Source organism: Dermacentor variabilis, chromosome 4, assembly GCF_050947875.1.
Source record: "Dermacentor variabilis isolate Ectoservices chromosome 4, ASM5094787v1, whole genome shotgun sequence".
Taxonomy (NCBI): domain Eukaryota; kingdom Metazoa; phylum Arthropoda; class Arachnida; order Ixodida; family Ixodidae; genus Dermacentor; species Dermacentor variabilis.
Genome location: NC_134571.1, coordinates 13,839,579 through 13,861,767, shown reverse-complemented (window position 1 = coordinate 13,861,767; position 22,189 = coordinate 13,839,579). Strand labels below are relative to the sequence as shown.

Genomic DNA, 22,189 nt, shown 5'->3' with positions numbered 1-22,189 from the left:
TGTCTTAGATCAACGCCCTGCAGTTCGAACATATATCGGTTTCGAGCTGCCACAGCATACGACGGAGAGACGCAGCGAACACGGGCTAGCTGCAAAGCCTTCGCCAACTGTAGAGAAAGGAGATATACATACGCGAGATATGTGAAAAGGAACGCCACCAGAGAAAGATGAACCCAAAATGTACCGCAATGTGTGAATGAGCGTCTACAACTTGCGTGGAACACGATGCAGATAACATGCACGCATGAGAGCGCGGCGCGCTGTTCACCGCCGCGAAGACCTGGGGACACGCACACAAAAGCTTCAAACGGTTCACCACGGCTCGTATCACACCGCTTCGCGATGCGGAACGGTGCGTTAGCACCTAAAAAGATAACGCTAGAAGTAAGGAAATCCGAAGATGACCGTAGACGGTTGGCTGAGCGAGGTAAATTTAAGTACTCAAGCACCCGCGTTGCAATCCGTGAAGTCCCCGTAAAGATGGCGCCGATCGCCCATCGCCTCTTTTAGTCGTCTGCTAGCCAGAGAACTTCCAGACAGCAGCCAGACCAAAATCGTCCTGGGCGCTATTCGGGACACGCATGGCGGCTGCACGGCCGCCATTATCCGCCATGTTTACTCTCTGATTGGCTGTCGAGAGGTCACGTGTTTTGAAATTTGTGCCGGGAAGCGGAAGTATTGCAAAAAGCAATATTGCGTTTTCATCAAGATGACGAAACGTGACGTGGAGCTGCGAATTTTATGGACTAATACATTTTTCTTGGTCCTTGGCAGCTATATTGCGATGTTAGCGCTTCAAAAAGAATGTGAGTGGTAGCATGCACAACCAGTGCAATGCATGTGCAATTGCGCGAATATGTGGTGGCGATCCAAGATATGCGTCATGTCAGCTTGCTGATTGGCTGAAGGAATATCTCGTGAGGAGCATCACAGGAAGGGCTCTTTCGTAAACGTCATTTTGACGACGCGTGACGTTGCGCTGGGCCGCCATTGCTGAGATTTTCCACCATAATTTTTGCTAAGACGAGCCGCACGAATTATGCTAATGAGCAGCCATATGCAATGGCAGCCGAGAGGAATGCGTATCGCCACATTTTCCCCGTCGTTTGGCGCCACGAAAATTTGTTGTTCGTAACGCGTGCTCATAGTATTTGCATCGCTCTCGGGTGGTGTTGGCATTTGTGTTTGGGGCCATCATTTTTTAAAAGAACGCGTTTACACGAAATAATATTGGTTGAACATAGTAAGCTTTCGGCAATGTTGTCCACTTTTCACTGCTGCATTTGTATTGTAATCAAGATTAATGCCTTTTCGCACAATCAAAAGTGATGACAACGGCCTCTTTCTAATTTATAAAAAGAAATGTGCGCAAGACGGCGCCTTGAAGTTTCCTCCCGCGGTGCGAGTAACCAGCGAAATGAACAAGAGATGGCAGCGCCGGCGCTTGCGTCGCGCTAGTGGATATCTCTGGCGCCCGCAACGCTATCGGTGATATTCGGCCGTTTCTTTAGCCAGCCGAGTCGGGCTGAGTCACTTGCGTTTCTCGAGATAGCGATAACGTGGCCTAGAACGTGCGTGTATCACCACTGGTATGTTGCGTATGTTGTCTCAAGCAAGAAAACAAGCACGTTGGCACCAACATGCGATGACTCATTCCATTTTCCGGGGACACGCATCCTAGCTGTTGAAGCAGACGACGGCTTGTACGCAGCAGACGACGGAAGCGAGAAGCGTTTTCGACGGAATAATCATACGCTTTCAGATAGCTGCTTTATTTTTACTGCGGAGGAAAACTGTTTTGCTTTACCGATAACGCTACATTCAGTGCCTTCATTTCAGTTTCTTAAGCGAAACGTAAAGTTGGCGTCACGTTACGTAAGCAAAACGGGGCCACCAGCGCCATTTTGTTTGTGTCGCGCCTACGTCACCCATCGAAGAAAATGGCGGAATGTCCAGAATAGCGCCCCTGGCAGGTTCTGGCAGCCCGCGGGTAGCCAGAACCGTCCAGCGCGAGCAAAACGAACGCCCGGCGGAAGTGCGTAGCGCGGTGGGCGGAGCAACCCGAAAAAAACGAAGACGCTCTGGCTGGCTCTGGCAGCCCGCGGGTAGCCAGAAGTGGAAAATCGAAGAAGCCCATCGTTTCGTATACCACCGACATTTGCTATTTGTCTGGAGAGGATACCGGGGTCAGCGCCGCACCATGGCCGCACTTCGACGCGATCTGTCCTGCCCCATCTGCGCATGCGTGAGGCGCCTGGGCACGAGCTGTCGCGCGCCGGCAAGTGTAGTTTGGCCTAGAATAGGTTGGTACGACAAGTGGATCATGGATTTACACATCAATAAGTGCAAACTAATGCGTGTTCGTCGCACAAACGACACCTCCCAGTTTATAAACTTAAAAGTACTTACTATACTTGAACAAGTTTCGTGCAATCAATATCTTGTAACCAATCTGTAACCTGATCTAACATAGAAAACTCACGTCACCGTAATAACTAATAACGCCAACCGAATGTTATGATAGTTACGTTGAAATTTCAGTCTTCAACTTAACTAATATTGCTGCTTTATATAACATTGGTAAGCCCCAAATTAGAATATACCTCTGCTGTTTGGAATCCTGATCGTGATAACCTTATTAATGCACTTGAACTGGCTGAGAACAACGCAACTCGTTTCATACTAGTCAATTATCCTCGTACGTACATCCAGGGTAACGGTAATGAAAGCCGGTTTATCACTGTCCCATTTATCGCTACGCAGAGAAGTTTTTCACTTATGCTTATTTTACAAAGTTTACTATCATCATCATATACATGCTGAGCTCATCTCTGTGCCTACGCACCTTTCATCGCGGGTTGACCACATTAGTAAAGTTGGGTGTACATCCTTTCGCACGAACACATTTCTACACTCTTTCATCCCGAACGCTTCACGTGACTGGAACCACCTTCGATCCCGCCAATCTTGTTTCTATCGTGGAGCATGCTTTGTTCAGACTATGTTTATTTGCATTTTTTTTTCATTTTAGCTAGCTGCGCCATATAGCGAGTCATTTTGTTTGCATCACGCGGTTTTTGTTTCATCGTTGTAATTTCTGCTTGTATTCTGCCAATAGTTTCTGCATTACCGTTTATTGTTTGTATAACTTTGTATAACTTACCGTTCCTTTGTAACCTATTCCTCTCTACAATGCATTTGCGTTTGACGGTAAAATAAATAAATAAATAAATAAATAAATCGCGACCGCGAAATTTTATCCCGTTCGGGCTCGATCGCGACCGAATGTGCGCCGTGTGACACCCGTATTTATGAGCTCCCACTGGCGTCAGAGTGGAATGACTCACAACCGAACCACGTGACAAGCTTAGCTGTCACGGCGTGTCCTCTGAGCACCTTCTCTGTTTCGAGTGTTGCACATCGTGTTTGACAGACTGGACACCCGCTATCGGAAACAGAGGATTCTGGCTCAGTGTGGTCACAGGGAAAGGTCGGGGAAACGAAGGCACCGCTGCTCCGGTTCCCGAAGTCTACAGGCATGCACGATAGACTTCGGCGATGCTCTGTGTAATCTCAGGACTGCACGCGAACGTTACAATTCTCTTCGATTCTCTCAATTCTTTTTCTGAAACGTTACCTCCTCCCTCAGGGTATAACGTAATTTCAATGTCACCCTCTCTTAACGGAAATACATGACTAGTACTAGAGTAGCCGTAGCCGTTAAGCCCAGACCACACGTACGCTTGCGGACGCGCGCAAGCTCGCGCTCACGCGCCCACGCATGCGCAGACGGTGCGGCATGGCTCGTACGCGTCGAAACGCGGCGTGATCTCGGGGAACAGCTCCGCTCTGTTATCGAGCGCTTCGGTTGACTCGCGTCGGCGCGCCTAGCTACGCAGCTACGGCGCGAAACGTTCAACTCTCGGTGAAGCAGATTTATATCATGCAAGAAAGTGGTTATTCTTTCCTTTTTACGCTGCTCTAACAGCTATAAAAATATTACAATTACGTTTATATAAATTGAAGCATTTTGAAACACTGTCGATAACAAAGTACGAAGCGGTGCTTACCAAGGCGTCTGTGAGTGAGCCCAGTGAGCGCGCGCTGTCGCGCGTCTTTGTGGATGCAAACCGCCATTACTCGCGAGGCGCGGCAGGCGCTAGGCGCGCGGACGCGAGCTTACGCGCGTCCGCAAGCGTACGTGTGGTCTCGGCTTTAGGTTTAATAGTTTAATACAAAAGCCTACAGGTTATATTTGAGTACTATGCTATATCTGCGTTATAGGCATCACATCATCCGGTCCAGTAGCCTTCCAAAAGCTCAGAAGCACTCTGTTAGCTCTTTGCATGCAGGTCTTCCGAGACCAGGATTCCAATGTCTTCTGTAAGCAATCTATATCCCATCACTCTCGCTCTCTTTCTGCTGCTGTTGTATGCGGGCCAAACACTTGCAGTGTGTCGGCGCGCGCACTCGCGTCGCAGATGGTATGTCTGTAGTTTTTTTTTTTTTTGTGGTGAAAACTTTCACGACGTCATTGAATGCAATGGTAGCAAAGCTCGACACCTGAGCGTAGACCGGAGGTACTGGTAGCCAGAAGAGCCGCCCGTGCCGAACTGCTGCGATCCGATCATTCGCTGCACCATCTGCACGTGGTTGTCTGGAGAGGGGAGGGTCAGAAAAGAGGCGAGTACAGAGGTGATTACAGTTGCACTCTCAAGGCGTTCTGCCAAGTTTTCGCGCACTAACCGCATGTAAAACGGACGATAATAATTACGCTGATATAATTAACAGCGTGAAACAGGTGCGCGGGAAACGTGAAAGCAGCACACGGAACACAGCGCCTCTCAAAGCTCGAATACATTTAGTACACATTAATCGACTAAATAACGAGACTCAGGAAAGGGTGAATCAAAAGCCGAAAAGCGCACTTGACACGCGTGGGCCACCAAGAGTAGTCAACTATCACGCCCAGGATACACCGAACACATTCCTGCGAACGTTCGCTGATTCACTAGCCCTTTAGATGAGAAGTAGATAAGAAATCAATGTCTTTGTCTACTAGAGAAGGGAAGGATAACCGTTTCGACCCTTCTCATTACAGGTCTCCAACAAGAATGTCTTTTACTTCACGGTAGCTTGACCATAACCGCGGGAAATACTCGATGTTTCCTGTCTCATTGCGCTTCCTCCCGACGAAACTGCTTGGTTACGCAGGGCGTATACGTGCCGGATGCCAAAGTGACGTAAATTAAGCATATATGTGTGATTCGTTACATTAATTTCGCAAAGGTCATATTAAAGAGTTATAGGCATAGTTCAGAGATATATATTATATATCAATTGTATCTGCTTTAGGCTTCCTGATATATATATATATATATATATATATATATATATATATATATATATATATATATAGATAGATAGATAGATATATATATAGCGACAAATGTTTTGATTGTGTAGTTGGGGTCGCAAACGTCATGCTTGATATTCCTTTTCAGTATTCCTATGTTCTATGTTCGACATTTTCTTTAAAAGCGAAAGAAAAGAGAAAGGTAAAGTAGATATCTACATTTAACTGCTGGCCGAGAATCGACATCTTATTTAGCTTCGCCAAAATTATTTACATTGGTTCGACTGTAGCCAAATGGTAGCACGTGTGAGCATTCATTTGGAATAGGTATACTCAGAGGCAAAGCGACGTCTGAGTTAATGGTTATATCGAATTTTACAGCGACCTGACGCGTGCTGTTGGCGTCTCCCATCACTAAGTGAATGCCCCTCCTTTTGAATCCCCGAGGCAGATTGCACCGCACGCGCTTCCCGCGGTATTCGTACACGCACGAGCGCAGCACTTACAGCGCCACTTGGTCAAGAGCGAGTCGGTGTCCATGAGAAGCGTGAGCAGATAGTAGGGCTGGTGGAAGCGAGGCTGGTCGCGGTACAGGAAGATCATCATGGCGCCCTTCATGGCTTGGTGGCTCAGACGACGCTCGCCTGCGCACGCACGCAGAGAGACAGGGAGAGGGCACACGGCCGCTCTTGTAGATAACCTTCGTGTTCGTCATAAAACGGGCTCTGTACCGTTTTACGGGCAGGTACCGGTGTATGGATGCCGAGTCTCAGAGTGAGTGAGGAGAGTGAGTTGGCGAGTGAACAGGTGATGAATAGGTGGGTGGGTGAGCTAGTGAGCGAGTGAGTGACATTTAATGTTTTGTTAGTGCGCATGCGGTGTACTACAGTAGTACTACTGTACTACTACTGCGAAAAAGAAAGCAGACGATACGCTGTAGTCCCACTTGATGTCCTCTATCCCCAACTATGAACAATAATATTCAGTGAGAAATATTCACAAACTTGTCTCTAATTATTAGTGTGTTTTGTCAAAAGTATATGCCATGGAATTTGCTTTAATTGCGGTAATTGAGTGCACAAGCTCAGGCGTGTCGCTGCCAGCGCGAATGTATGCACAAGCACAGCTTCTTTCCGAGAACCATGGAAGAGTGGAATTGCCTGCCAGACAGCATCAGTGGTTCCGATAACATTGCAAAAGAGCTGGGACGTACTTTCACACGATTATTCCATTTCCCTAGTTTTTCTTGTTTTTGGTTCTGTATTGTTACGATCTTTCATTTGTCATACAATGTCTGTAATCCGCTTGTCATTTAGTTTACAACCCCTCCTGCTTGGGCCAGTACAATTGCCTGCAGTATGTGCAAACAAATAAAAGCAAATAAAAATATGATACGATATAATATATACCAGACGTCACGCGTTGCATCTTGCTTATAGACAAGGGGCGCGGCGAGACGTCACGGAGATGCGATGGCACTGCTGTGTCTGACAACGCTCACAGCACGTGGCGTCGCATCTCCGTGACGTCTATAAGCAAGGTGCAGAGCGTGACGTCACGAAGAATGCTGCCGATTTCGGCGTACAAGTGGCGATGCACGACATGTACGTGTGAGTTTGTAGTTCCACCATCGGAAAAGGTCTCACTGGCGTCACTTCCGTCGACAGTGGGGCAAGTTTTCAAAGTTTTTTTTCGTCAATGCTTATTGTTGATCGCTGACAGCTAGGAAGACGTGGAGAGTCGTTGCACACATTTTTCGTTTCGCCTATACGCCAAGTGAACAGTTTATGTCGTCCTTTCTGCCTGTGTTTCTAGGCTTGCTTTTAGAAGGGATGAACCATGCGTCACAGCGAAGTTTTCTGGCTACATAGATCTTTATCATCATCATCATCAGCCTGGTTACGCCCACTGTAGGGCAAAGGCCTCTCCCATACTTCTCCAACTACCCCGGTCATGTACTAATTGTGGCCATGTTGTCCCTGCAAACTTCTTAATCTCATCCGCCCACCTAACTTTCTGCCGCCCCCTGCTACGCTTCCCTTCCCTTGGGATCCATTCCGTAACTCTTAATGACCATCGGTCATCTTCCCTTCTCATTAGGTGTCCTGCCCATGCCCCCCCATTTCTTTTTCTTGATTTCAACTAAGATGTCATTAACTCGCATTTGTTCCCTCACCCAATCTGCTCTTATCCCTTAACGTTACACCTATCATTCTTCTTTCCATAGCTCGTTGCGTCGTCCTCAATTTAAGTAGAACCCTTTTCGTAAGCCTCCAGGTTTCTCCCCCGTACGTGAGTACTGGTAAGACACAGCTGTTATAAACTTTTCTCTTGAGGGATAATGGCAACCTGCTGTTCATGATCTGAGAATGCCTGCCAAACGCACCCCAGCCCATTCTTATTCTTCTGATTACTTCAGTCTCATGATCCGGATCCGCAGTCACTACCTGTCCTAAGTAGATGCATTCCCTTACCACTTCCAGTGCCTCACTGCCTATCGTAAACTGTTGTTCTCTTCCGAGACTGTTAAACATTACTTTAGTTTTCTGCAGATTAATTTTTAGACCCACCCTTCGGCTTTGCCTCTCCAGGTCAGTGAGCATGCATTGCAGTTGGTCTCCTGAGTTACTAAGCAAGGCAATATCATCAGCAAATCGCAAGTTACTAAGGTATTCTCCATTAACTTTTATCCCCAATTCTTCCCAGTCCAGGTTTCTGAATACCTCCTGTAAACATGCTGTGAATAGCATTGGAGAGATCGTATCTCCCTGCCTGACGCCTTTCTTTATTGGGATTTTGTTGCTTGCTTTATGGAGGACTACGGTGGCTGTGGAGCCGCTATAGATATCTTTCAATATTTTTACATACGGCTCGTCTACACCCTGATTCCGTAATGCCTCTATGACTGCTGAGGTTTCGACAGAATCAAACGCTTTCTCGTAATCAATGAAAGCTATATATAAGGGTTGGTTATATTCCGCACATTTCTCTATCATCTGATTGATAGTGTGAATATGATCTATTGTTGAGTAGCCTTTACGGAATCCTGCCTGGTCCTTTGCTTGACAGAAGTCTAAGGTGTTCCTGATTCTATTTACGATTACCTTAGTAAATACTTTGTAGGCAACGGACAGTAAGCTGATTGGTCTATAATTTTTCAAGTCTTTGGCGTCCCCTTTCTTATGGATTAGGATTATGTTAGCGTTTTTCAAAGATTCCGGTACGCTCGAAGTCATGAGGCATTGCGTATACAGGGTGGCCAGTTTCTCTAGAACAATCTGCCCACCATCCTTCAACAAATCTGCTGTTACCTGATCCTCCCCAGCTGCCTTCCCTCTCTGCATAGCTCCCAAGGCGTCCTTTAATTCTTCCGGCGTTACCTGTGGGATTTCGAATTCCTCTAGACTATTCTCTCTTCTATTACCGTCGTGGGTGCCACGGGTACCGTATAAATCTCTATAGAACTCCTCAGCCACTTGAACTACATAGATGCTCATAGATGTTCTACATCTATGTTACATAGATGTTCCTTTTGAAAGACAGATTCTCTACATATATCAAGAATAATTTTGCTGTGTGAAATTTATTGCGAACATATTGAGCTGGTGGCTGGCTCGAAGCACTGCGAGGAAATCACAGTGCGCAACGGTTCCGAGATGCCCTGCCCGAGATTGCTTAAGAATATGCCCTCTGGACAGTGTCAGCGAGAACGAAGTATGTACTGTCGACCCATATAAAACATAAATGTTAAGAGAGGCGCCGTGGGTACCTCTTCCAGGCTGACCTAAATTGAACGGATTAAAAGTAAAGCAGCGCCAACAAACGACTAATCTGACAGCTCCCAGGAAGTACACAAAAAAGAGTCTGCTTAAACTTAAGGACGAGAGCATCGGGGTCTTGTAAAATCCTCTGTTTGCGAGACTCGTCTGGACCATAAGACTGCGTACGGAAAGAAATGTGAACCGGTCACCTCTAGAAAGCAGGGCGTTGTGCTTGTTAACGTCGAAGAGAGTGTCGAAGGTCTCCTGTAAAGGAAAAAAAATGAAAGCAGATGATGTATTAGAGCGGGCATTGGCTGTCACATTGCTCATTGCGACAACAAAACACAACATTAGTGAGGGACGGAGGGATAAGGTCGCTTAGACGACACGACAAAAATACGAGTCGCAAAAAGAGAAGAACCAAGTGCGAGCGACGACTACATTTCGCTTATTTATTTTGAACTGGTTAAACTGCGAAGTTTCTCGCGCGGCAGATGGGGGGACATTTCGCAACAAAGAGGCAGGAGAACGCCTCCCAGACAAATGAATTGTTGATCCGATCCTCTGAAACACACGCGAACCCCTGCTTGACCGTTATGCAGAGTGATACATGCCTAACAGCGCAAGGAACATTTCACTGTTTTTTCTTGGAGCTTCGCTTCCAAAGGCAAACCTTAAAACGTCTTAAAGTTGTACATGTCGTTTAAACTACACGTCCGCTTAGTTTGTCTAAAGGCGAAATGAGGTGAGTTGGTCTGCCTTGGATATGCAGTGAGTGTCATAAGTTCGGAAGCCACTGCACGCGTAAGCGTGCCTGTATAGTCATCAATAAAAGCGAATTTAGGGAGTATAACTTGTCAAGAGAATATTTTCGCAGACCGCTTCGCTTTCCTACCGACTTATAATTTCGGCTATGTGAAGCCTATTCGCAGTCAATAAACAAAGTTCGTTAAAAAATCTGTACTTCTTTAGGTCTTTCAGGTTGTTTGCGGTAATTGCGCAAATGTTTGTCGGCAAAATGCGCATGGCCACAATTCTAAAAGCAATTTATAGACAACCTACAAACATAAGAGGAAAAACATGTGTAGTATTTATATAGAACGCGTAAATAAACTTTTATGATTGGCATCGCCGCGTCCTTGAGCACCTACAGAGCTGTCGTTGTCGTAAAAATCCAAAGCTTTCGAGCTTTTAAAACGCATTTCCGTGTCCTCACATTATTTTGCCCTTGTATTATTAGAAAGGAAAAAATGTCTTCCTTCATTATTTTGCCCTTTATTTTGCCCTGCAGGGAAGAGAACGACGAAGGTGCCACGGGAGAAGAAGGACGAAGACTCAATGCTACAAGCAGACACATACCCCACGCAAAACAAACTACACCATTACATGCCTGAGCTCTACGACAAGTCTTATTGCACCAATTGCAATACATCCCTTAACGTCTATCATTTAATCTGGCCGTGCTCGCAAGCTCACATAAACTGCGAACAGGACAAGCGCAAGTTTGAAGAAGCAATCCGGAGCGAAGACCTCGCTCCCCAACTCTGGGCCGTCCAGCAGGTCCACGACGCCGCCAGGAAACTCAACCTCCCGGTTCCGTCATGGGAGACACCCACTCCATGAGAGCCCAAAGCTCTTGTGGCCTGCAGGGCCTCGAATAAAGTTGATTTCCTTCCTTCCTTCCTTATGCACCTATTGAACCACCCGATTCTTGGCCAATCCCCCACTGTGGGTATGTGCCACGGCCACTCAAAGCAACAACAACAACAACAACAACTCCTGTAAGTACACACCCGTTTGCATCTGTGCGCCTGCCGCTTTCCTGTATCATTTTTGTGGAAGTCTGTTATCTTGACGATGTGAATGTGTTTTCGCCGACCTTTAAGAGTCATATTCAGTGCCTCGATACTGTCCTCTCTGTCTTTCGCGGTGCTGGCCTTCAGATGAAGTCATCGAAGTGACATTTTGGCTGCCGCGAAATCATTGTGCTCGGACATCTCGTGAACGCTGCAGGAATACAACCTGACACGGAGAAAGTACGCGCTGTGTGCAACTTTCCTGTTCCATGTTCAGCAAAAGATGTCCAAATGTTTATGGAATTATATTCGTATTTCCGCTGCTTTGTTAAAGGATTTTCCGATATCGCTAGTCCACTCACCAACATTGTCAAGAAGTATGCGCCTTTGGGGACTACAGCAAGCGCAAGCCTTTGCTACCCTTATTTAGCGGCTAACAACGATTCTGTCTCATTTTGACCCCTCGGCTCCCACTGAAGTCCGCACAGACGCGAGTGGTCATGGCATCGGCGCCGTGCTCGGTCAGCGTCAAAGGGGTCAAGAGTGCGTCATCGTTTACGCCAGCCGTCTTCTTTCTGCGCCCAAACGAAATAACTCAGTCGCAGAACGTGAATCTTCAGCGCTCGTATGGGCGGTCGCCAAATTTCGACCCTACCTGTTCGGTCGCAGTTTCTGCGCCGTAACTGATCACCACAATCTTTGTTGGCTCTCCTCTTTGAAGGATCCAACAGGAGGCCTCGCTTGTTGGGCCCTACGCCTGGAAGAATAGATCTTCTCCATCGTGTGTAAATCAGGACGTCTGCCTTAAGAGGCCGACAGCGTGTTCCGCGATCCTGTGGATCCACCGGACGTCGCAGATGCTGGATCGGACATTTACATTCTTTACATCTCCGACTTGCTCCGTATCGGTGCCGAACAATGCCGCGATCCCGTCCATCGCACGGACCGCCTAACCTATGTGCCCGGTGACCTTTCCCTCCGTCTGTTCACCCTCCACGATGGGACTTTATATTGTCACTGCGTCCGCCCTGACGTTTCCGAGATCCTGCTAGTCGTTCCAAGGCAACTCCGACCCCCCGTGCTCCAGCAGCTACACGACGCTCCTACAGCTGGACACTTGGGTGTCCCTCGTACATACGACCGCGTGTGACGCCGCTTCTTCTGGCCCGGAATTTATCGCTCTGTGTCAGCGCCGGAAGACGCCTGCATTACCTCCTGCATGCTGGTTTCCTTCAACCTATTGACGTCCCCACGGAGCCATTTTTCCGTGTGGGGCTCGACCTGGCTTGGCCCTTTTCCTATTCCTACGAGAGGAAACAAGTGGATTGCAGTGGCAACGGATTATGAAACAAGATATGCCATTACTCAAGCAATTCCAACCAGCTGCGCGACAGATGTCGCTGTCTTTCTGCTACACGACGTAGTCCTACGCCACGGCGCCCATCGCCAGCCACTTACGGATCGTGGCCGTTACTTCCTATCGAAGGTCGTCGATGATCTGCTCCGCTCATGTGCTACCGAGCACAAAGTTGCTATCGCGTACCACCCTCAGATGAATGGCTTTACCGAACGCCTTAACAGCACGCTAACTAAAATGCTTGCGATGTACGTTTCCGACGATCACCGTGACTGGGACGTCGCTCTGTCATACATCGATTTTGCTTATAACTCGTCTCATCATGACACCGCCGGATTTTCACCGTTCTGTCTTTTGTTTGGGCGCGACCATGCAATACCCATGCACACGTTACTTCCCTACAAATTGCAGACGCTAACTGCTTACACCCGTGATGCTATTGCCCTGGCCGCCCCGTCCCGACAAATCGCTCGTGATCGCCTTACTGTCTCGCAAGGTTCCCAAAAGTGCCGCTACGAGCGTCGACACCGAGAAGCCCATTTTTCCCCTGGTAATCTTGGGCTCCTTGGACACCTTCGCGTCGTGTCGGATTGTCCGAAAAATTCATTTCACGTTGCTCTGGTCCGTGCAAGATCTTGCGCCAAATCTCTGACGTGGCTTATAAGAGTGCACTGGCAGGCGAATCTTCAATGCCTCCCGACATAAGAAGCGATGTTGTTTACGTTGCTAGACTCAAGCCCTATGCACCCGCCTTACTTTATGCTCCATAACCTGCACCGGGACGGAACTGTCCCCTGGGAGAATAACGTTGCGGGGAAGAGAATGATGAAGGTGTCTCGAGAGAAGAAGGACGAGGACTGTGGCTGTTGCTCGGGCGCCATTTCTATCTCCTGTAAATACATACCCGTTTGCATCTGTGCGCCCTGCCTCTTTCACGTATCAATATATTTCTTCCTTCTGTAGTCGTTTTATGTCTACAAACATAATAATAATCCCAATGATGATTATCTCCCCGTAATCGGAGCACCAGACAAGACACAGGAGCCCTGAATCAAGCCCTGGTGACATGAGGTGTTATTTGCAGAGTAACTTGGCACTTTTGACGGAGAGTTGACATTGTGCCCGAGCGAATTTCTCATGCTGTAAATTAGCAGACCATTGTAGGGTTGGCGCCTAACACCACGTAGCGAAAGGAATTTCATCCGACCATCTTCGTCGAAATGAGGCGTGGCTTCACCTGCGATGGTTGGCGTCCCACACCTCGTGCACAAAGAACTTTCTCTCACCCGACCTTCTTCCACCAGGGCTCGTCGAAATGAGGCGTGACTTCCTGATTCGCCATGACCGTTTCGAGTGCCTGCCTGTCTGCCGGAAACCCCGCAGTGTACAGGCCTCTTTTGTGTGTGTGTGTGTGTGTGCGCGAGTTTAGAGAGGCCGTTTCCTCGTATTGGACCTAGAAGAGAACTTCTACGAACCCGCAACGCGCAGAAGAGGCGGACAGGCGTCTACAATTCCAGGAGGCGGGACGACTTCTTTCTTTCAGCAGGCTGGGTATAACCAGAGGAGGAGGGGCACTCTTTCTGTGCCGGTCACGTGACATCGACGGAAGCAAGATCCCGCACACGATTGTAGAGAGCCTATTTAAGGCGCTCCGAAATTTACTTTTAATCACTTCATGCTCTTCTCATTTTCTTTCATCTACCTTTGATTAAACCGTGCAAGTTTCGCACTAGAAATCGTCTCGCCCTTGCTTGGTCGCCATGGTCTACCAGATGCCTGCAGCCCACCGACAACGCCACGCAACCCAATAAGCAACGTCGGTCGAGCTTCAATAGGCAGGCGCCGCCACTTCTCGGCAGCAGTACGATACGCTACCCTGGAGTACGCAACACCATGCGGGCTGTCAACGTACTAGCGTTACAAATCATCTTGAATGCACGCGGACGTCTCCAATGCTCCAGCACCACGTTACATGAGCAAAAGAAATGAAGGTACGCATACCGCACAGTTTCTGCGTTCTTGAGTGAGTGAGTGAGAAAACTTTTATTGTCCGTAATGGGTGACACCGGAGCTCCGGTACCGCTCGTAGGCGTCCAGGGAGCCCGATGTCACCCTAAGGGGCAGGTGTTAGTAGACGAAGCGGTTTGCCGCTTCGGCTGCCAGACGGACAATGTTGGCCTGTACAGCCGGGTCTTCGCTATGAAGCGTGGTCTCCCATGGTTCTTCGTCCTTGAATAAATTATATCCTGGGGAGTAGCTGCACTCCCATAGGATATGTCTTAGGGTTCCTATTTTATCGCAGAATCTGCAGAATTGGTCCTCCGGGTTTCCCGTTTGCGTGAGATATCTCCATCTGGGAGACATGTGGTTTTTGGCTTGCAGGCGACGCCAGGTCACTGCCTCTGCGGACGTGAGCGACCTATCCGGGAGTGGATATTTCCGACGTCCTAATCTGTAGTGCTCTGTGACCTCGTGGTAGGTCGCGAGCGTCTCGACCTTAAAGTTAGGTTGAGGCTGCCGTCCCCCCCGGATAATGAGCGCTCGGGCGAGGGCGTTGGCGGCTTCGTTTCCTGGTATGTTGGAGTGAGCGGGGGCCCAGGTTATGGTGATCCCTCTGTCTATGTTACCTTTCGATATTATGCTGTACGCGTAGTCTGATATTTTGCCTTGGCAGAAATTCCTTACTGCCGATTTGCTGTCGCTAACGATCACCCTCGCGTCCGTACTAACGCACGCTAGGGCGATGGCTGCTTCCTCCGCTGCCGTGGCGTCTACTCCGCTCGTATATATCGCGCCCTGTTCTGCGCCGGACCCGTCGACTACCACTGAGACGGAGCTTCCATCTCCGCCAAGGGCGGCGTCTGCGAAGGCAACCGTCTCGGGTGGCATTCTGCTTAGCTTTGTTGCCAAGTGTTTGGCTCTGTGCTGGCGTCTTTCCTGATCGTGTTGTGGGTGCATGTTCTTAGGTATCGGTGCGACCGTGAGGGCTTTCCTAATTTTCGACTCAATGTGGAACGTCTGGTATTTCGTTCCTCTGTTTGCTTGCAGCCCTACCCAGTTTAGAATCTGCTGTCCTGTCTCGGTTAGACTCAGGCGTTCGAGTTGTGCCGTTCTCGTCGCTTCCGCTAACTCCTGCCATGTGTTATGCACTCCCATTCCCTCTAGTGTTTCAGTTGAGGTCGAGATTGGTAGTCCCAGTGCCCGTTTTGTGCATTTCCTTATTATGACGTCTAACTTGTTTCTTTCTACTTTTTTGTTGTTAAGGAATGGGGTTGAGTAACAGATCCGTCTGAAGATGAAGGCCTGGACTAGCCTTAACTTGTTCTTCTCCTTTAGCCCTCTGCCTCTGGCCGAGATTCTTCTAATGATGCTTACCACTTGGTTCGCGTGCGTGTCTAGCTTAGCTATAGTCGTGTGATTGTTTCCTGTTTTGCTTATGAGCATGCCCAGAATTCGGATCTCATCTACTTGTGGAATTTCTTTCCCGTCTAGGTCTATCGAGATTTTGGGAGGAGATACGTTGTTTGTCCTCGTCCTGGGCCTGATGATTAGTAGTTCCGACTTCGTCGGGGAGCAGCTCAGCCCTTTACTTTTGGCATGTAAGTCTATGATGTCGGCTGCCCGCTGGAGCCTTTCTTCGATAGACGCATCGCTGCCCTCATTGAGCCAAACGTTGACGTCGTCTGCGTAGACGCTCGTCTTTAGTCCTTCGATCCTTCCTAACTTGCCCGGGAGGTCTTTCATTACTAAATTAAATAGGAAGGGGGATAGGATGGCTCCTTGCGGGGTGCCCCTGTTTCCTAATTTGATCTCTTCTGAGCTGAGGCTCTGCATGTGCAGGGTCGCTGTTCTGTCCTTGAGAAAAGATTTTACGTAGGCGAAGGTCCTCTTCCCTACGTTAAGATCTAACAGGCTGTCGAGGATGGCCGAGTGGCTGACATTATCAAACGCTTTGGTTAAGTCTATGCCCAATATTGCTCTCGTATCTTTGGTCTTTCGTTTGTCTATAATATCGTGTTGGAGCCTTAGCATGGTATCTTGAGCGCTAAGGTGCGGTCTGAAACCTACCATCTCGTGAGGCCAGATGCTGCTTTCTTCCGCGAATCGAGTTAGTCGCGTCTGAATTACCTTCTCCATTAATTTGCCTAGACACAAGGTCAGTGAAATTGGCCTGAGATTTTCAATACCCGGAATTTTGCCCTTCTTGTGGATTAAAATGATGTTGGCGTGTTTCCAGTCTTTAGGGACTTCCCCTGATTCCCACACTTTGTTCAGATAAGCTGTCAGGTGAACTATAGAGTTGTCGTCTAAGTTGCATACCGTAGGTGATCTTGTCTGGGCCAGGGGCTGTGTTCCTTTTTAAATCAAAGAGCGCGGCTCTGACCTCTGCAACTAGAATTGGTTCGTCCAACAGCGGATTCTCCGATCCCCGATATTCTTTATCCGCTGCCGGGCATGCGGGGCCCATATAAATTTCTTTAAGTCGGTCGATGAGCTCTTCATCAGTTCCGTCAAATTTGTATCTCGCCTTGATTTGTTCTATGTTGGCGTGGGTTTTGGTGTTGGTGGGGTCTATGAGGTGGCGCAGCATCTGCCAAGTGTTGGGACGGCTCATATTCTTCTCTAGCTCATCGCATTTTTGATCCCACCTTTTCTCTTCTACTTTGAAGGCGTAGCTCTCTATTTCTTTATTGTGCTCGGCTATTTTCTTCCTTAGGTTCCGGTTCCATTTCTGCGTTCTTGAAGTTGCCGCTACTTGCAAGCGTTGCCTGTTAGGGTTGGCGTCGGACACCACGGGCGATACGTCATCCCCCTACCTTCTACTTGGTCGGACACCACGGGCGATACGTCATCCCCCTACCCTCTACTTGGTCGGAGCCCACGGGCGACAGGTCATTCACCCTACCTTCTACTAGGCCGGAGCCCACGGGCGACAGGTCGTTCCCCCTACCTTCTACTAGGCCGGAGCCCACGGGCGACAGGTCATTCACCCTACCTTCTACTAGGCCGGAGCCCACGGGCGACAGGTCGTTCCCCCTACCTTCTACTAGGCCGGAGCCCACGGGCGACAGGTCATTCACCCTACCTTCTACTAGGCCGGAGCCCACGGGCGACAGGTCGTTCCCCCTACCTTCTACTAGGCCGGAGCCCACGGGCGACAGGTCATTCACCCTACCTTCTACTAGGCCGGAGCCCACGGGCGACAGGTCATTCACCCGACCTTCTCCCCGTATTCGTCGAAAAGAGGATCGACTTCTCCTCCCCGTGCTCGGTAATGCAGGAGGAGGGGCCCTCTCTCTGTGCCTGTCACGTGACATTGACGGAAGCAAGATCCCGCCCACACTTGTAGAGAGCCTATTTAAGGGGCTCCGAAATGTACTTTTATATACTTCATACTTCATGCTTTTCTTATTTTCTTTCAACTACCTTTGAATAAACCGTGCAAGTTTCGGACTAGCAAATCGTCTCACCCTTGCTTGGTAGCCATGATCTACCGGATGCCTGCAGCCCGCCGACAACGCCACGCTACCCAATAAGTAATGTCGGTCGACCTTGGATAGGCAGGCGCCACTACTTCTCGGCAGCAGTACGGTACGCTACCCTGGAGTACGCAACATGCCTAACACGTCGATTTTGACGGTATAGGACATAGGCACGCGCTAACTACTACCACGCATTATTTTTTTTTAATTTTCCACATGCGCGTGGTGTATAAGTAAAAAAAAGTTGACCTCGCCTAGAACCAATTATGGTGAGATAAACTTGCCATACACCTTGCTAATCTAATTATACATTGCGCGCATGCGTGAAATAAAGAGCAGTTGGAAGTAATTAGGCGCTTATATTTTCCCCATCCTATTTGCTACGATTGGCCGTCTCCGACCCCGGATGCACTACAGTGTTGTGTGACTCTAGAACGGCAGTGAAGAACTACGCCAAGGGTAGGGTATGCAGTGAGGCTGCGCGCATACTGCGCAAGGCCGAATACATAGGACGCATAAGCGCTGTTGTGATCAAGTGGTTTCCGGCCCACATGGGCAGTGACGTGTCGGAACGCGGGAACGTGAACCACAACGAGACGGCCAACTCGGCCGCGCGAGGACTAACCAACCGCGCAGTTGCAAGCACGGGCGACTCGTAGTGTTGGTCGCGGTGCAGTGCCAAGGACAAGATGACCGCCTTCAACGAAATAGTGAAGTGGTACAGACTTAACAGACAGACTATGCCGCCACCTCACCCTGGGCTTACCCGGAAGGAGTCAGTGTTATACAGGCAATTACAGACGGGGTCCCTGCTCACCCCGGCGCTAGCTAAGCACGTGTGTCCGAGCGTGTACGCGAGTGACGTGTGTAGACTGTACGCTAAGGAGAGAGCCACCGCAGCTCACATCCTTTGGGACTGTAGTATAAATCCGGGAGAAGCCAGCGAGAAGACGACGATCCCGCCGCAGCTAGAGGCTGAAACGAGGAGCTATGACCAAGATACACAACTCAAGGCCGTCCAGCAGGTCTCGGCAGTTCTAGAGAGGCAGCGACCTCGCGAAACCGAGGAGAAGGGGAGCAGCACCCCAGGAAGGGGGTAGCGGCCCTCTCGGATCCGCGGAAGTAGCGAGGAACCAAGACCTCGAGGAGCACAATGCACGAGACTGACGTAGTGGCCGCGTCGCGGTAAAAGCTTGTCCTCCCTGCGTGGAGGGAGCCTAACCGACTCTGCAGGCATTTTCACTAAAGTTGTTCTCTCTCTCTCTCTCTCTCTCTCTCTCTCTCTCTCTCTCTCTCTCTCTCATTTGCTACGATGATACACCGTCAAGTTACAGTATACCAGCACAATGAAACCGCCACTTTGTCGTCCCTAACCGAGCAGGAACGCAAAAACATTGCTTGCTTTACACTGCACAGCGCCGCTCAAAGACAGGAAACAAGGATGCATAGAAAGGCAGGGAGGTTGACCAGAGGTAGTTCCGGTCGGCTACCCTGCACGGGAGGAAGGGTTAAGGGGGATAAAAAGAGAAAGAGTGGAAGGGGAGAGAGAGAGAGCACTAGCAAACAGCGCACACTTGAGTGTGGTAGTGAGCAGTGCTCTTACATCTATCACGAAGGCCTGTAGACTGCGCGTAGACCGTATACATAGAACCTGGGTGGCGCGAATACAGCCTTCTGCGCGGATTTTCTTTGGGAGCACTGGCCTATAGAGCGCTCTCAAACGCTCTATGTGGTGTCCCCGCTAACGTTAGTCAAGCTGTTAAACGATTAAAAGAACATGTTGGAATATACAGTCTTAAAGACATGCGATTATTGGTCGTCACAAGTCTGACGACTGCACACCGTGGGTGTTAAGATTGTATCTTGAACCGTGTTTTCCAAATCTTTTTCTTTTCGTTGAACAACTTGGCTAACGTTAGCTGGGACACACAGTATAACAGAGAGGCATGTGGACGTATGTGCACGGGGGAAAAAGAAAGGTTGGGTGAGCATGGTGACTCGGCCTTGTTCTCTGTAGCATCGCTACATATCGTGCTGCGGATCACCACGGTCATGGTTGTCATCGTCGCCCCATTTGATAAGTCACGCTCTAAATGGAACTATCAGCAAAATCGTACCCGTTTCTTGGCCACACTGCTTAGAACAGCGTCGTTGTTGTCAGCCTGTAGAAAAAAAGAAAGAAAAGAAGCTAGAATCAGGAGAAAATGTGTCTGTCAGATAGTGTTCAATCAAACAGCTAGGCACAACATGCGCGAGAAGTGAGAAGGAAGGCATTGCAAGACAGACTATATTTAGAAATGTGGTGAGAGAGGCAGTGAGGTTAACTGGAAGAGAAAGATACTGCTTGCTACCCTGCTACCCTACACTCAGGAGTGTTCATCATCATCATCATCATGAACCACAATAACAACAACCACATAATAATAATAATAATAATAATAATAATAATAATAATAATAATAATAATAATAATAATAATAATAATAATAATAATAGTAATAATAATAATAATAATAATAATAATAATAATCCCAGTCAGGCACGTACCCAGAACTTTTTTCCGGGGGGGGGGCACCACCACCACCACCACCACCACCACCACCACCACCACCACCATCATCATCATCATCATCATCATCATCATCATCATCATCATCATCATCATCATCCTGTTTAATGTCCACTGCAGGACGAAGGCCTCTCCCTGCGATCTCGAATTACCCCTGTCCTGCGCCAACCGATTCCAACTAGCGCCCGCGAATTTCCTAATTTCATTGCTCCACCTAGTCTTTTGTCGTCCTCGATTGCGTTTTCCTTTTCTTGGTACCCATTCTGTAACCCTAATGGTCCAACGGTTATCTAACCGGCGCATTACATGACCTGCCCAGCTCCATTTTTATCGCTTGATGTCAATTGGAATATTGTCTATACCCGTTTGCTCTCTAACCCAAACTACTCTCTTTCTGTCTGTCTCTTAATGTTGTGTCTAGCAATCTTCGTTCCATCTCTCTTTGCGCGGTCCTTAACTTGTTCTGAAACTTCCTTGTCAGTCTCCAAGTCTCTGCCCCATATGTCAGCACCGATAAAATACACTGATTATATACCTTACTTTCCAATGATAATGGTAAGCCTCCAGTCAGGAGCTGGCAATGTCTGTCGCATGCGATCCAACCCATTTTTATTCTCCTGTGAATTTCCTTCTCATGATCAGGGTTCCCTGTGATTAATTGACCTAGGTAAACGTACTCCTTCACAGTCTCTAGCGGCCGACTGGCGATCCTGAACTCTTGTTCCTCTACCCGGCTATTTATCATTATCTTTGTCTTCTGCATATTAATATTCAACCCCACTCTTACACTCTCTCTGTTAAGGTCTTCAATCATTTGTTTTAACTCGTCTGCATTGTTGTTGAATAGAACAATGTCATCGGCAAACCGAAGGTTGCTGTGATATTCGCCGTCGATCTTTACTCCTGAGCCTTCCCAGTTTAATAGCTTGAATACTTCTAAGCACGCAGTGAGTAGCATTGGAGAAATTGTGTCTCCCTGTCTGACCCCTTTCTTTATACGTACCTGCCTGCTTTTCTTGTGTAGAATTAAGGCTGCTGTAGAACCTGTATAGTTATTGTTACGCGAATGACGAGTCATTAAGACGAGCAACTATTAATTTTACAGGTTATATTTACAATGGTTGCAGCGCTGACCGGTTAGATTCACAGCGCGAGCCCAGTTCGTTCTTCTTCCTCTTTTCCGGAGTGATGGCTCCCACTCGCCTCGTTCAAACAAACAAATACTACATGCGTGCAGCAAAATTTTCCAACCTCTTTACGTAAGCGTTCTGCACTCCTTTATTACATAGTGCCTCTATGACTGCTGGTATCTCTACTCAATCAAATGCCTTTTCGTAATCTATGTAAGCCATATAGAGAGGCTTATTGTACTCTGCGGATTTCTCGATAACCTAATTGATGACATGGATGTGATCCATTGTCAAGTATCCCTTCCTGAAGCCAGCCTGTTCCCTTGGTGGACAATATCCAGTGTTGCCCTTATTCTATTGGAGATTATTTTGGTAAATATTTTATAAAATACTGGGATCAAGCTAATGGTCCTATAATTTTTGAATTCTTTAACGTCTCCCTTTTTGTGGATTAGTATAATGTCTGCATTCTTCCAGTTTTCTGGGACCCTTGCAGTCGATAGACACTTCGTATAAAGAACCGTCAATTTTCCAAGCATTATGTCTCCTCCATCTTTGATTAAATCGGCTGTTATTCCATCTTCTCCTGCCGCTCTTCATCGTTTCATGTCTTGCAGGGCCCTTCTGACCTCATCGCTAGTTATAGGAGGAGTTTCTGTATCCTGTTCATTACTGTTTCTAGGTGAGGTACCCTGACTCCTCTGGGTATTGTACAGGTCAGCATAGAATTCTTCCGC

At 48.2% G+C, this 22,189-nt stretch overlaps 1 protein-coding gene across 2 annotated transcripts in view; it reads right to left on the bottom strand.

Annotated features, from left to right (window-relative positions):
* v (Tryptophan 2,3-dioxygenase vermilion) overlaps window positions 1-22,189 on the bottom strand; it is a 113,752-nt gene that overhangs the window by 2,452 nt on the left and 89,111 nt on the right. Inside the window, exons 10-13 of one of the 2 annotated variants that reach the window (XM_075688156.1) lie at window positions 19,871-19,915; window positions 9,327-9,381; window positions 5,863-6,000; window positions 4,564-4,657 (exon numbers count right to left, since the gene is read on the bottom strand). In XM_075688156.1, the coding sequence (XP_075544271.1) occupies window positions 4,564-4,657; window positions 5,863-6,000; window positions 9,327-9,381; window positions 19,871-19,915 (332 nt within the window). The remainder of the gene's footprint in view (window positions 1-4,563; window positions 4,658-5,862; window positions 6,001-9,326; window positions 9,382-19,870; window positions 19,916-22,189) is intronic. The other variant, XM_075688157.1, reaches the window with a different exon arrangement.